Below are 14,370 nucleotides of genomic sequence, written 5' to 3'. Positions count from 1 at the left end.
GATGGTACATTTTATCAATTATGCCCAAAAGAATATAAAGCAATAATTGCAAATCTTTTTTTTTTGGAGCACATCAAAATTTTACATCGTGAAAAGTAAAAAAAAAAAAGGTTGGAACATTTTTATTTATTTATTGGGCAAGAATATTATTGGGGTTAATTAATTAATTTAAATATGAATGATGATATACAAAAAAGAGAACAATGATTTACATGCAAAAAGTAAAATAGCCTTTTTATTATTATTATTATTATAATTATAACCAAGAAGAAAGGAGAGAGAAGAGTAAAACGGTGTCGTTTTTCTGGCAAATAAGAATCCACCACCGCGGCGCCGCCGAAGCCAAGGCTGAGCAAATCGGAAAGGCCGAAAATGAAATAAAAAGAGATGAAATAAGTAAATAAAGAAGGAGAAGAAGGAGAAGAAGAAGAAAGTGAGGTTGCAACGGTCGGAGCCTTGGGGGGGCCTCAAAATCCATTTAAAGTTCTTCACGAGAAAGACTCAAAACCCATTAATTTCTTTTTCCTTTTTCTCTTCACTCTTTCTCAAATTTCTCCTTTTTCGTTGTTTTTTTTTTTTTTTTTTTGGCCCCCTTCTTTTTCTCTCTCTTTTCATCTCAATTTTATTTTTTTTCCCTTTTTTCTTTTTTCTGTTATTTGACTGAGATTTCAGAGCGATGGGAGAGAAAAGTTCCAGAAAGAAAATAAAGGGAAAGCCAAAAGAAGGGGCTGGAAGAAGATTCTGAGCTCCCCCAAATGCCCTTTTCCTTCTTTTCCCTTTTACCATCTTAAGAATGGCGGACGATCCTTCTTCATTGACCAAGGTATTAAAAAAAAAAACACACATTATACCCCTGTTAACATCCATTTCTTGTTGTCTTTTTCTTGGGTTATTAACCCATGTTTTAGCTTTTTTTTTATAAAAGAAATCTCTAATCTTTCTATCATGTGATAAACTCTGTGATCTGTTTGTTCATTAACCTATCTTCAATCCCTGAAATTCCGGGTTTTGATTTTGTCATTTACATTAGAGCTCAAACTGAATCCAACTGGGTGGGTTTGAGTTTGAGATCATTGCTTCTGATTGTTCTCAAGATTTTTGTTTTTTGTTATTATATTCTTATGTTTCCCTTTATGCATCTGTTCCTTATTGAACATCGAAACCCATTATTTTTTTAAAAGGTTTAGCATGTGGGCATGTTCAATCCTAGGATCTTTTCTTGAGTAATTTCTACGTTGACCCTATTGGCTATTATTGTTAATTTTTATTCAGTCTTATACATCTTGAGTCTGGGAGCTGAATCTGTCACGCTTTAATAACTGCATCTCAGTGCTTTTCATAATGCCAAGAAATCCCCACGTTTTTTGGTGCATTTATCCCTTTCTGAATACTGGAACCCAATTTTTAGGGTCTAGCATGTGGATGACCAAGGCTAGTACCTTTATGGATTTTAAATTCAAAGTTTTCCATCTGAAGTCGGGAGGTGAATTTGTTTGGTCCTAATCTCTGATTAATAGGCTGTAGCTTTTGCATCACATTGATTTTCATAATGGCAGGAAACTTTTATTTCAAAGGTCCCCAAGAAATCCCCATTGATGCTAAGGATGATTGTCTTGGTCTTTGCGATGGTCTGTGGTGTATTTATATGCTCAGTTTGTCTGAAACAAATTAGCACCAGATCGAAGGTCGGTTTTATGAAAGTCCAAGTTATTGACATGCCCTGTTCAAAGCCTACAATTGATCCTTCAGATGTTCCTTTTGTTCATTTTCCTAAACCTACAACATATAGCAGGTGAAAGGAATTATATATTTTTGTAGTTTGACTTAAAATTAAAATTGAATAGATTGGTTACAAATAAATTTTTCTGCACATTTCCAGGGCTGAATGTGCTTGCCACCCGGTTCGATACTTTGCCATTTTGTCTATGCAGAGATCAGGCAGTGGTTGGTTTGAGACGTTATTAAATAATCATACTAATATAAGTTCCAATGGAGAGATATTCTCAGTTAAAGTTAGGAGAAGTAATATTTCAACCATTGTTGAAACTTTGGATAAAGTTTACAATCTGGACTGGTTTACTAGTGCTTCAAAAAATGAGTGCACAGCAGCTGTTGGCCTTAAGTGGATGCTTAATCAGGTAACAACCAACACTGTGAATTCATTTGCTTTCATTGCAGTACTCTGCTATGGAAAGTTAATTTTGAGTGAGATACTCAAGGATTTAATGCCATAAGTTGATGGGCAGCCACTTGTGTTGCATGATGCTTACACCATTTTGATTCATTTTATATATGTTATCTTGTTTTGGCTTGTTTAGTTGGTTTCTAATTTGGTGTATGATGCCTTGTGATATGAGTGGGTCTCTGGTATATTTGAAAATAATAATAATAATAAAAAATTGAATCCATTTCCATTCACCTTTTTGCTAACCTGTTTGGTACACCTTATGACAGTGGGTTAGATGAATCTTATCATATCTTTCATTCTTTCTCTATGAAAGTTGTTGTTTTGCTAAAAAAAAAAGAACCTTATCATATGTCACATTCATTATTTCATTGTTGATTTTTTGAAAGTTTCGTTCTGTTCTTTTTTATATGTTACATGTGAATCTTTATTTTGTACAAACCACATATTTTCATATGGTTTCGTAATTATAGATCTCCTTAAACCAATAATAGATCATTGCTACCTTATTCTGCTCAACACGTATAGTTATTTGTTGCACTGATGTTGTGACAGACAAAAAGTTTCGTAGTGTAGCTAAATGTGTTTGATGCATTTATTAGATTGGTCAGTGCATTCAGTTGTAAGAGTTGATGGTTTTCTTGTACATTTTTCATAAAAGTGGCTTCTGTTCGAGCATTCTCTTTTCTAGTTTCTTTGGTAGGAAGTGAAAGAAATGGGCAGATCTTCAATCTCGTCTTTTGACACTTATATTGGATTTGGTTTTATTTAACGTTCTCTTTTGGTGTAATTCACACTCTCATAGTACATAGCTGTACAAAGCTCTCATAACCTTCAAACTTTTTGACGTACCTGGATCAAGGATTTTTGTTTATTAAACAGAATTTGTTATCTAGGGAATTATGGCAGTGCACTTCTACCCTTACGTTTCTGAGGGGGAGGTGGGCCATTAATTCCAAGCTTCAAATATGTCCATGGAAAAATAATGAGGAAGTAGCTACAAGATACAATTTATTGGGAATGTAAAATAGAGCAGGTTTTATGATGTCGGATATGTTACAGGCTTGCGTGCGTGGTTTAATTAATTCACCTGGTACTTTTACACTGTTTACTGAACTCTAATTTCTTATTAGGAACGGAAAAGGAAAGTTGATGAAAACATTTTGAAGTTCTGATGTATTTTTGTTCTTGGGTATCTGCATGAGTACTAAACAACTTACTAAAGGAAATCTATAGGCCGTTTCTCAGGAGAGTGATGTTGATTAGAAGGTTGAGTTTTGTTCATTTTGGACCAAGTTGAGTCATTTTCTCCATGTAGCAATCATGATTATGTTACTAGTTTGTCTCTTCATGACAATATTATTTTTTTGCTCTGGGATTAAGGTTTTGATTTGCTTTATTAAGTACTCTTTCCTGATATACATAAGTTAGGCTCAAACCTCTACTCTAATTTTCTAAAAACCAAGTTTCGAGTTCTTTGAGGGCATTTGGAGGCGTTTGAGGAGAGGGTGGAGTTGAGTAGTTTGGGAAGTTGTTCAGTGTGGAGGGAGTTCATGAGATATGAAGTTGATATTTTTTAGTTGCAGAGGCCACAAGCTCAGGCCAAAGCGAAATAAGGAGTTGAGTTATAGCAAAACTACTCTCCCAACTCCAACTTCTTGGGTCAAATACCTCTATTAGTCGATCATGTATATTCAATTCTATGTTTTATTTCCTATTGTTACCACAACTGAGACGTGTCTCTAATTTGAGCTCTTGATTGCATGGATGGAAAAATAACGGTGTTGCAACTTCTTGTCATTATTTGCAGGGGTTGATGCAACACCATGTAGAAATAGTAGAGTACTTCAAACGTCGTGGGGTTTCTGCTATTTTTCTATTCCGCAGAAACCTTCTACGCAGAATGATCTCAGTACTAGCGAATTCTTATGATCGAGACGCCAAGCTATTGAATGGAACCCACAAGTCTCACGTGCATTCAAATCACGAGGTTTTGCTCTTATATCTCAAGCAATAACTGCATTTTTTTCATCTTTAATCAGTTTGAGAAGATTTCCAGAATTTCTCGGACATACTAAATTATAGCTATAGAAAGGAAGGTCTCAGCTGGTTATAGAAATGTTTCAGGCAAATATACTCGCAAAGTACAAACCTTTAATTAATGCCACTCTGTTGATGCCCAATTTGAGGCAAGTAGAAGATACAACAACTAAAGCATTGGAGTACTTCAAGAGCACCCGACACATTGTTTTGTATTACGAAGATGTAGTTAAAAACCGCACTGTAAGACACTACTCAAATCCTAAAACCGAGTTCCTTTCTGGTCTTTCTGTTTTTGCTAAAGCCATTTTCTTACCGAATTCCTGTGTATGGTCGTAGAAATTAAGAGATGTTCAAGACTTTCTAAAGGTTCCACGAAGGAAGTTGAAGAGTCGTCAGGTGAAGATACACCGTGGTCCATTGTCGAATCAAATCGAGAACTGGGAAGATGTTCAGAAGGCACTTCGGGGAAGCCGATACGAGAACTTTTTAAATGCAGACTACCGGAAGTAACGTACGAAACTGAAGAGGCAGGCAAGCAAGCTAAGAAGGTGTATATAGAGCATCATCATTTTGTGCCATAAGTAATCACCAACAGGAGGAGGAATTGAGGCATCCTTTTTGTTGCAATTTTGGCTTTGGCACAATGCCAAATTTTGTTTGTTTTTTAGAGATTTAAATCTTCTGTCTTTATTCTCTATTCCTTTTTCTTTATTTCTTTTTGTCAGTAATATTCAGTTCATTCTTTTAACATCTTCTCTTCTCAAATTGGATTCAACATTTTTTAACACCACTAATCATGAGAGAAGTTCCATAATTTTTTTTTTTTATTGTATGAAATGTAGCCTTTGTTTTTGTTTTTGAGAAGGGGGATTGTAAAGACCACAGACATTTTTTCCCACACTTGTTATTGGATCTGAAGAAATTTGATTTACTCTTTTGATTACTTGTTTTAACATTTTTACGTTGAAACATTGTATTTTTATTTGTTTATTATTATTATTCATTTAATCTATCTATTTAAGAACTTTTTTTAGCTTTGAAAAAAAACTGTAAAAGTTCTAAAAAAAAATTAGTTAAGATTTGTTGTATGATTTGGAATAATTATAAAAATTATTTGAAATTTTATAGAAACCCAATGTTAATATTGGTTGAGATTTCAACGAGAAAACCAAACTAATTGATAACTTTGAAAAGATAAATTTTCGAGATATCTCGGATTAAATATGTACCAACTAGTTTTTTAGAATAAAAACTTAATTGTGTTAATCAGTATTTCTAGGTAGATGTGATCATCGGTTGGGGTGGTTTTGAAAAAAAATTGAGGTAAAAAACAACATAGTTAATTTATACTAAGGGAAACCGCGATTCAGTTTTCTTGTCAGTTTTTTTCGTCCTTAATGACCCATTGGGCTTTTGCTTCAAATATTTATATTATATTTATTTATATAATATTAAATAATAAATATATAATATAAATAATTTTTAATATTATATTACATAAATATTTATAATATATATTAGGTTTGATCGGTTTCAAGTAATAAGCAGTCAATTTGGTCCATTTTTCGAAACATTTTAATCAAATGGACCGTATTTTCAATAAAACTATAATCGGATGTCAATTCAGTCGATTTTGGTCGTTCAAATCGGTTTTTTAGGATGTCGATGCTCATCCATAAATCTAGATGATCGATCTTGTCCAATACAAATTGAAAAGAAACTATTTTAACTAGTTTACACGAAAAACTATTCTTCCTAACCTTGCTTCTTCTATAATGCATGAGTTGATCCATTGCTCAATCAAAATCTCCCAAAGAAAAAACCAAATGGTTGGTATTTTTTTTTTTTTTTTGGAATTTTCATAATTGACTCTCCTCCTCTTCTTCTTTTTCTTTTCCTAAGGGTTGTTGGTGGATTACACAATTGCACATGCAACTGTTTCTAAAACCTTGACGTTCAAAAGAAAAGAAGACAAAAGGCTAAGACAATCAATCAAAACCACATGTTATAAATGACACTTTTTTATATATTGTTTAATGTTTGGTGGATACCAAGTTGACTTTGGTCAAAACTTAATAAAATATACATATACACACATACATTTTAATTGCATTCTAAAACTTTTGGTTGAAGAACAAATTTAGATTCCAAACTTTTGAATCTTGATCTAGTAAACATAAAATTGAAAAATTAGAGTTATGAGGTGACAAAATTATTTATTAGAAAGTGTTTGGTATAAGAATTTTTTGGTACAATAATTGTGGAGATAATGGAGCCTTCTATCTCTAAAATGAAGGTCATACCAATTACAATTGAACTAAGCTCGTTTTGAAACTATATATTTTTATATATATATAAAAGATCCTTTAACTAATGATTAATGGAAGGTTAGTACTTAATAATTCTTCAACCCGCACCCAATGCCCACATTTCAAACCTCTTGATTCCGATTTTGCTCTTGCTCTTTTTTACGATCTATTTACGAATACAACATCTTGATCTCTCGCTCTAGCCCTTGAAGAAGAAATCGATCATTGGAGAAGAACTAGCTAGTCAGATCAACGATGAATGGCAGAAAAAGAAGTCGTCCATAGAACCAATTTGAACCTATTGTCTTGTTCCAACCAGTTGTTCCTCAAATTAAAGTCATGATATTAAGCTACAACATGCATCATAATATTCAACTAATGTATACAAATACAATATATTGATATTCTAGAAAAATATATGTTTTGAAATAAATTACGAACTTCAACAGGTGACAATTTAGTCATAAACCTAATTTTTAAAATAAAGACTAAATTGTTACGAATTTTAAAATATGTTTAAATTGTGACATAGTAAAGTACTTCATTGTCTAAATTGTCACATAATCGAAAATATTAAGACTAAATCATTACGAACCACATAATCTAAGTTATCGTTTCTTGAAAAGTTCACTGAAGTAATATTAAACTTTTTATTGGCACATGAACAATGAGAACACATATAGGTGTATTTAATTAACTATCCCATTATATTTTGTTAAAACAAATTTAGCTTGATCTAGTTGCTTTAAAATTCATCAACTAAAATTTTGATTAGTAGAGTGGTTCGATTGGTAAATTTGTATTCTTTTCGTAAAAAATTTCCAGAAAATAACCAAGAATAAGTACGGCATAAACACTAACCATTGATCGACATCGAGATATGCTAATTAAATTGGCTTTGGGTCATGATTCAACAAGCTTGAGCTTGGCGTTAGGACGGATCACACCCAATTTGGTTGGCTCTAAGTTAATTCCTTTCTTTGATCCGTAGCTTTCGCATCATTATCACTTGCTTTTTATCTCATTAGTATTGAAATTAAATTTCCAATAAATTAAAAGAAGAAGAAAAACAGAAAAAGTATTTGAAAAGTTAAAAAGGTAAATATATATATATATATATATTAGTATGAAATAAATAATGGTAGATGAGATCGGACATTAAAAAAAAGGTTAAGTAAAAGGGGGAGGTTGGGCCAAAAATGTGGACTTTTTGGGCACCAACCACCCAACCCCCCCTCTATTATCTCTCTCAACATCTCTATCAAACTCTCCATTTTTATGTATCTTTTAAGCACCAATTACATTCTTTATATCCAAATTCATTACCACAGTGTGAATTCAAATTTTGTTGTTATTTGCAATTATTTGCCCATACCTTTTGGGCCTAAACTTCCATTCTTTCGTACTATTTTTTTTTAATAAATTAAAATACTTCACGACGTATAACGTATAGTAAAATTTTGGATTCTATTAATGATAGATATAGATAGTCTTCTATTACTGTCTATCAATATGATTGATAGCATATCGAAATTTATCAATGTCTGTCATTGATATAATCTAAAATTTTGCTATACTTTGTAAATAGTTTATCAAATTTGCTATTTTTGATAATTTTCCTTTAATTTTCTATTTTTTATATTTTTTCTATATAAAAAATACTTTTTTCTTTATCCACTTTTTCTTCGTATGCTTTTTTATGCATTTTTCTTTTGTTATAAAGTAAATTCTTCGCAATAATAAATTAAAATGATTTTTCTTTCTCTAAACATTAATTTTCTTCTTCTACAATTAACTAATTATTGAGAAATATTTTCGTTTAAGGTCCTCTATGAATCGTTTAAGCTCCTTCATGAGTCTCAACCAATCAAAGTCTTTTCTAAAGTCATAAACACTAACTATTGATCGAACACGGATTTTACTAGACTCTTGATATGCCAGTCCATCTCTTTTGTCTCTCTTTTAGATTTTATCTCGTGTAAAACGATCTTTTTTATTTAGGTTACGATGACTAAGATTATAAAAGGTGTAAGCAAAATTGTGTACAAGTCTTCGTCATATCTCACGCAAAGAACCATATACCAAAAAAAAACAAAATCCAGGGAGAAATTAAAAGATAGTTTTTTTCTTTTGGAAAAAAAGACAGTCTGTCTGTCTTCTTCTATTTTTGAAGCACTCAGCCAAAAAGTTAAAAGTATATATATATATTTTTCTTCAAGGAAAAATAAAATAGGAAAAGATAATCAAAGAAAAATGTGAAAGATGAAGGTCCCAAAGTAAGAAAAATGGTTGTATTGGCAATGCATGCAGTTTAAAAGTATGCAATGAGTTTGGAGCTTTGCCTTTTTCACTTTACAACTACTCATTCATATTTATATTAATATCTTATCAATGTTCATATCTTTGCTTATCAACTATCATTACACACATTTATTACCATTTTTTTGAATGAAAAAATTAAACCGATTCCAATATGAAAATGATCCCTTTCTCCTCCGAACGATTTTTCTTTTAAAGAATTGTGAATTTAGAAGATTAAACGATGATAATTAGTGCCTTATTTATTAATGAATTATGTTTTTAGAAATTTGATATTGTCAAATTTTTAATTAATCATTTTTTTACCCTAACTTTTTATTTATTGGTTAAGTTCTAAATACAAAATTGGGTTTTAGAAAATCGAGTTTAGGGTTGTTTTTTTTTCTAAAATTTAACTTAAATTTTGAAGAGAAAAAGTATAAAGAAATTTAGATATACGTAAAAGTGTCGTTAATCATTTTATTTGTTGTTTAATTTTTTTTAATAAATTACATACCTTACTATTTATATTATTTTTTGAAATTTAAATTTAGAACCACAAATTTTCTGGTCTCTTTGCTTTTTCTGTTTTTAAACTATTTCTAGGAGAGCAGTTTTTAAAATTAAATCAAAATTTAAAAACCAAAAGAAATACTTGTTTTGTTCTTATATTCAACCATAAATTTAAGTGTTTAGTTAAGAAAACAAACATAAATTTCAAAATCAATGAACAAAAAATTGATTATGAAATGTAACGTTGACTTAAAATATTCTATATATATTTTTTTCTAGATTTGTTTTAATAAAATAAAACCAACCAATTTTATTAATAAATTTTTTTACAAATTTATTTAGATATCATTCATTAAAATATCAAATTCTTTAGGAATTTACTTTTTTCTTTAATTAAGTTTGTTAATTAAAAATTTCTAATTTGTAAAAGATTGTTTTTTTTTTTTTTTTTGTTTGGAATTTTATCAAAGTATTGAAAAGTAAAAAGAGGTGTTCGGAAATGATGGCTATAATTTTTAGAAATATTTTTCAAAGCAAATTACAAAATAAAAAGTGTTTAGCAAACAAATTAGTTCTTAAAAAATAAAAAATAAAAACAAATGATCATGAGGTCACCATGCTTATTGGCTTCAACCATTTTCCCTCTTTTTTAAAAAAAATTTATAATCAAATTATAACTTATGAGAGAAGACTTTTGTTGACCAACTATTTTTTTTTATAATTATTTCTTGTAATTCAATAATTAAAATATAAATGAGGTTAAGTTTGTGTTTATCCCAAGTTATCTTGGGGTTTTTTTCCCTGAGAATACTAAAAAAACGTACAAACTATTTACATTCTACGATAAAAATCTAGTGAAGAATAAAAATTCATTAAACTAGATCTTAAATTTAAATAGTCTGAATATTTTGTCATTTTTGACGATTCCCTTTTTATATTTTGGTCATTAAAATTTAGAATACATTAACTAACTACCCCATTTTTAATAAACTTTAGCTTGAATCAACATTATGCAATTACTCGTTTTACCGTTTTAAAGTTTGATTTTTCAGTTTTAGAGAAGATTATGATATTTGGAACGATAATTATGTGTCATTATTCAAGTTATTTCAATATGTGACTCTCTAAATTTTATAGTATTTTAAATTTATTTGAGTGGTAATTGATATGACTTCACTTAATTTAGTCTCTCATTTTCTTAAATTTTTGTACTAAAAAGAAAAATTAACATAACATATATGCTTTCCATCAATTTTGGTAATGGACAAATAATGAATTAAATTTACGAAATGATGTCTTATCCTTCTCGAAAATATATTATAGTTAAAACCTAATTGTTGGGCATATTTAGAGTTGTATGTAGGATAATGTTAAGGTTTAAATTGTTAGGTAAATTAGATAATTTGTTAATTAATTAATGTAAAATCACTTTTATTTTAAAAGTCATGCTTAACCAACTTTTAGATCCATTTTTAGTACAAAATTGGCTTCTTCTTAATTAGATTTCAAATTTTTGTCCTTTCATGTCTATCCCTTTTCCTTTTCCTTTTCCTATTCTCCAATATCCACAACATTTGGAGTCATCCAACTTTATATATATATGAATTATTTTTGGGTTAAACTTTGATGAAATATTTTATATCAATTATCTTATATTAGTTTTAATTTTAAAAATATATTAAATATCAAAATAAAATAATTGAAATAGTATATTAATTTTAGTTAAATCACAACAAAGTTATTATTAATTTACCAATTTTATGTCTACAAATGAAAGTCACCAAAAATAATTATTGATATTTTTAAAAACAAAAAAATGTACTAAAATATAATCTCTAAATTAAAAACTCTCTTAATATAAAATGTAATTACAAAACAAGTCTACATGATTTTTTTTTTTCAATTAATTAATTCCTAACTTAAAAAGTTAGAATATAGTTTTAGTAATTTGATAAAATTTCATAATTAATTCCTATAATTTTGTGAAGTTTATAATTTTTTTAACAAATCATAGGCACTAAATTTAAATAACATTACAATTTAAAAAAGAAAAAAAAGAAAGTCATATATTTGAAAAGTGGGGAAGGGATTTGTTATAAGGCGGCCTTTGTGTTGGCTTTCAATCAATTTTCTCAGTCAATATTTTTCCACTCTCTCTCTTTTCAACTTTCCTCTCTCTTTCCTCTCTTTCTTTCTCTCTTCTTCTTTTTCAACCTCCCTCCGCCATTGTTATAAATCCTTCTATTCTTCCCTTTTCTCCACCTAACCCTAAACCACTTCCATAGCGGAGATTCCTCATATCCCCGTTCTCAATGGAAGTGGCGGTTCCGGTCTCTCCTGTCGACTTCAACTTCGACAGCGCTTGCTCTTCTCCTTACATGACCGCTCCTTCCAGTCCTCAGCGCTTCGGCAACTTCTTCTTCTCCAGCGCTCCTACTTCTCCTTCACACGCCGCTGCATTCTACTACGACTTCAACGACTTTGATTCTGCCTATGTCGACGGAAGGACTTCTTCCGCCTCCGAAATTCCTTTCCTCTGGGAGGACTTGCCTGGAATTGTGAAATCTGGAGGCGATGCTTCTAGTAGTGTTGCTGATGACGATTTTCAATTCGATTTCAGTGGACAGTTGGAACGGACTTCTTTGTCGGCTGATGAGCTTTTCGATTGCGGTAAAATCAGGGCTCTAAAACCTCCGCCGTCTAATCGAGTAACTGATTCCATCTCCTCATCCCCAGCATCCTCGAGAACTGCTCAGGTATTACAGAAATTCATCGCTGATTAATCGAATATAGATCTCTGCTTTCTATCTCTCTGTTTTCCCCTCTATTTAATTTTACTGAACGTTTGAATTTCAACAGGGAAAGAGAATAGCTCAGGAAGCGCTGTCTCCTCGTCACCACCGCCGGAGAGATACCGATTCATTGGAAGAGGCTCTCAAAGCAACGACACAAAGAAACGGCGACGGAAAGCGAGGGAGAGAAAGAACGAACATGTCCTCCTCCTCCTCACGGTCGTCTTCATCCATAAAACGCAGCGGAAGCCGATCGTTATCTCCACTACGAGTCTCCGACATCATACTGGATCCGGATCAAGAAATTGGAACAAAATCCATGGTTCCTTCCACCACAAGCAACAACGAGAAACAACACTCAATTTCATCATCGGCATCATTTCTGTCGGCATTCTCATTCTCCAGAGGACAGAGAAGGTGGAGAATCAGAGACCTGTTACTTTTCCGAAGTGCATCAGAAGGACGAGCGACGGATAAGAAGGTAGTGGAGGAGATGAAGAACTCAAGCTTCCGATCAATAGAAAGCTTGAGCTCCGTGTCGAGTTCGAGAAGGAGAGGAGCAATTTCGGCTCATGAATTGCATTACAAAACAAACAGAGCAGTTTCAGAGGAATTGAGGAAGAAGACGAGTTTGCCTTACAAACATGGACTCTTGGGCTGCTTAGGCTTCAATTCTACTATGCAACGAAGTTTCTCAAGAAGCTTTGGCTCTCTCGCACGTGCATGATCGTAATATTTTCTTTCTTCCCTTTCTCAAAAACAAAATATTAATTTCATTCAATGTTGTATTCTATTTTGATGCAGATACAATTTTCGTAAGTTGTATATTTTCCCACCCAATCAATTAATTACAACTTCCAATCCTTATCTATATGGTTCATACACACACACACACACACACATATATAGTAAGTCCTCATTATTTATTACCTTTTCATTCTCTAACGTTGAAGGTTCCACAATTTGTATATATTTGTTCTTTAAATGTTTGTTTTTTGTTCTATATATTAATATTGCTCCTTATATCATAATAGTTTAAATCAGTAATAGAATCTATGTGCAAACCCTCTACCAGAGCCTACTAAAACTAGTTTATGTTCTTTTACAAACAAATCAAACCCGTTGGTTGCGGAGAGTTTCGATCTCGTTTCCTCATCAGCTCGTTACGTATCTCATGTTCTAGTAGTGTTTAGGAAGATACGAGTGTTATGGTAATATGAAATAAAATAATACATCATAAAAAAAATGAAGTATCAAATATTGAATGAAATGAGTGTGACATTTCAAGTTTACGAGGGGATATGATGAATCGAGATCACATGCATCTAAATGAAGAGAGGTTACGATGATATTAAAGTATGATCAAGAAAGTATGATTAAGAAAAATTTTACATAATCGAAAGTTATTACCTATACCAACAAGATGTATTTTTCATTTTGATCGGTTTCGCAATTATGTGAATTTCTATGAGGTGACCTTTTGAAAATCCTGTTGATCGAGTAATTAGCTAGGTCTGAGTGATGTCTAGACAGGTTGTCAAATAAAAATACTTGTTGCATATGATCATCCCCAATAAAGAAATATGATTAAGTTTTGATATTGAAAACATACAATTAAAAAAGAGAGAGAGAGAGAAATATGGTTAAGTTTGATATTAAGAATTTTGAAAAAAATCTTAGGATATAAAACGTAATGATTTTATGCATGGGACAATGCATAAAGTAAAGGGGACATTGGAATTGAAGCCACAAGTGAATGGGACCATACATTGTAGAAAATGGCACCCTTAAACTCAAAATTTCTACAAGTTAGGTACCAATGGCTTACATGTTGTAATTAAAATGTGGGGTAATCTTTATTAATCATATCATCTAACTCTAACTATTGTCTCCTAGAAAAACCCTATACCCCTATTGAGTTCTGTGGCCAAATAAAATGGAAAACTTTATACTATTTTGGTTTTTTATTAGCTTTATTGTGGTCTTTGTAATTTAGAAAATCATCCTTTTAATTCTTTATTTTCATTTTCTAATTTAGTTTTAAAATATCAAAATGAACATTTTAAAAAAATATATAGACTAAAATGAATCAAGAATGTCAAAATAATTTAATAAATTTTGTTTCAAGAAGATAGTTATTTTTTTATGTATAGAATTTTTAAATAGATTAAAATAAGTTATTTTCAATTTCACGATTTAACATTATGAAATTACCTTTTTTTCTCATAGT

The 14,370-nt window shown here is 31.0% G+C and overlaps 2 protein-coding genes across 3 annotated transcripts; both read left to right on the top strand.

Moving 5' to 3' along the window:
• The first annotated feature begins 269 nt into the window (after positions 1-269).
• Positions 270-5,171, top strand: LOC103495226 (uncharacterized). Of its 2 annotated transcripts, XM_008456711.3 has the most exons (7): positions 270-823; positions 1,409-1,483; positions 1,557-1,792; positions 1,880-2,138; positions 3,996-4,175; positions 4,313-4,468; positions 4,565-5,171. In XM_008456711.3, exons 3-7 carry the CDS (start codon positions 1,596-1,598, stop codon positions 4,736-4,738), a joined length of 966 nt encoding a protein of 321 aa, XP_008454933.1. In that variant the 5' UTR covers positions 270-823; positions 1,409-1,483; positions 1,557-1,595; the 3' UTR covers positions 4,739-5,171. The 2 variants fall into 2 exon arrangements, with proteins under 2 accessions (XP_008454933.1, XP_008454932.1); XM_008456710.3 differs by lacking the exon at positions 1,409-1,483.
• Positions 5,172-11,461: 6,290 nt separating this feature from the next.
• LOC103495225 (uncharacterized) lies at positions 11,462-13,007 on the top strand. Its single transcript, XM_008456708.3, has 2 exons — positions 11,462-12,104; positions 12,208-13,007. Exons 1-2 carry the CDS (start codon positions 11,661-11,663, stop codon positions 12,865-12,867), a joined length of 1,104 nt encoding a protein of 367 aa, XP_008454930.1. The 5' UTR covers positions 11,462-11,660; the 3' UTR covers positions 12,868-13,007.
• Positions 13,008-14,370: the final 1,363 nt, after the last annotated feature.

Source organism: Cucumis melo, chromosome 1, assembly GCF_025177605.1.
Source record: "Cucumis melo cultivar AY chromosome 1, USDA_Cmelo_AY_1.0, whole genome shotgun sequence".
NCBI lineage: Eukaryota > Viridiplantae > Streptophyta > Magnoliopsida > Cucurbitales > Cucurbitaceae > Cucumis > Cucumis melo.
Note: the sequence above shows the minus strand (reverse complement) of the source record. Positions and strands in the feature narration are given on the sequence as shown.

Coding starts and splice junctions, on each gene's coding strand:
- LOC103495226 (XM_008456710.3), top strand. CDS start 794: ATGGCGGACGATCCTTCTTCATTGACCAAG. Junction 824..1,556: donor ATCCTTCTTCATTGACCAAG/GTATTAAAAAAA, acceptor TCATAATGGCAG/GAAACTTTTATTTCAAAGGT. Junction 2,139..3,995: donor TTAAGTGGATGCTTAATCAG/GTAACAACCAAC, acceptor CATTATTTGCAG/GGGTTGATGCAACACCATGT.
- LOC103495225 (XM_008456708.3), top strand. CDS start 11,661: ATGGAAGTGGCGGTTCCGGTCTCTCCTGTCGACTTCAACTTCGACAGC. Junction 12,105..12,207: donor CATCCTCGAGAACTGCTCAG/GTATTACAGAAA, acceptor GAATTTCAACAG/GGAAAGAGAATAGCTCAGGA.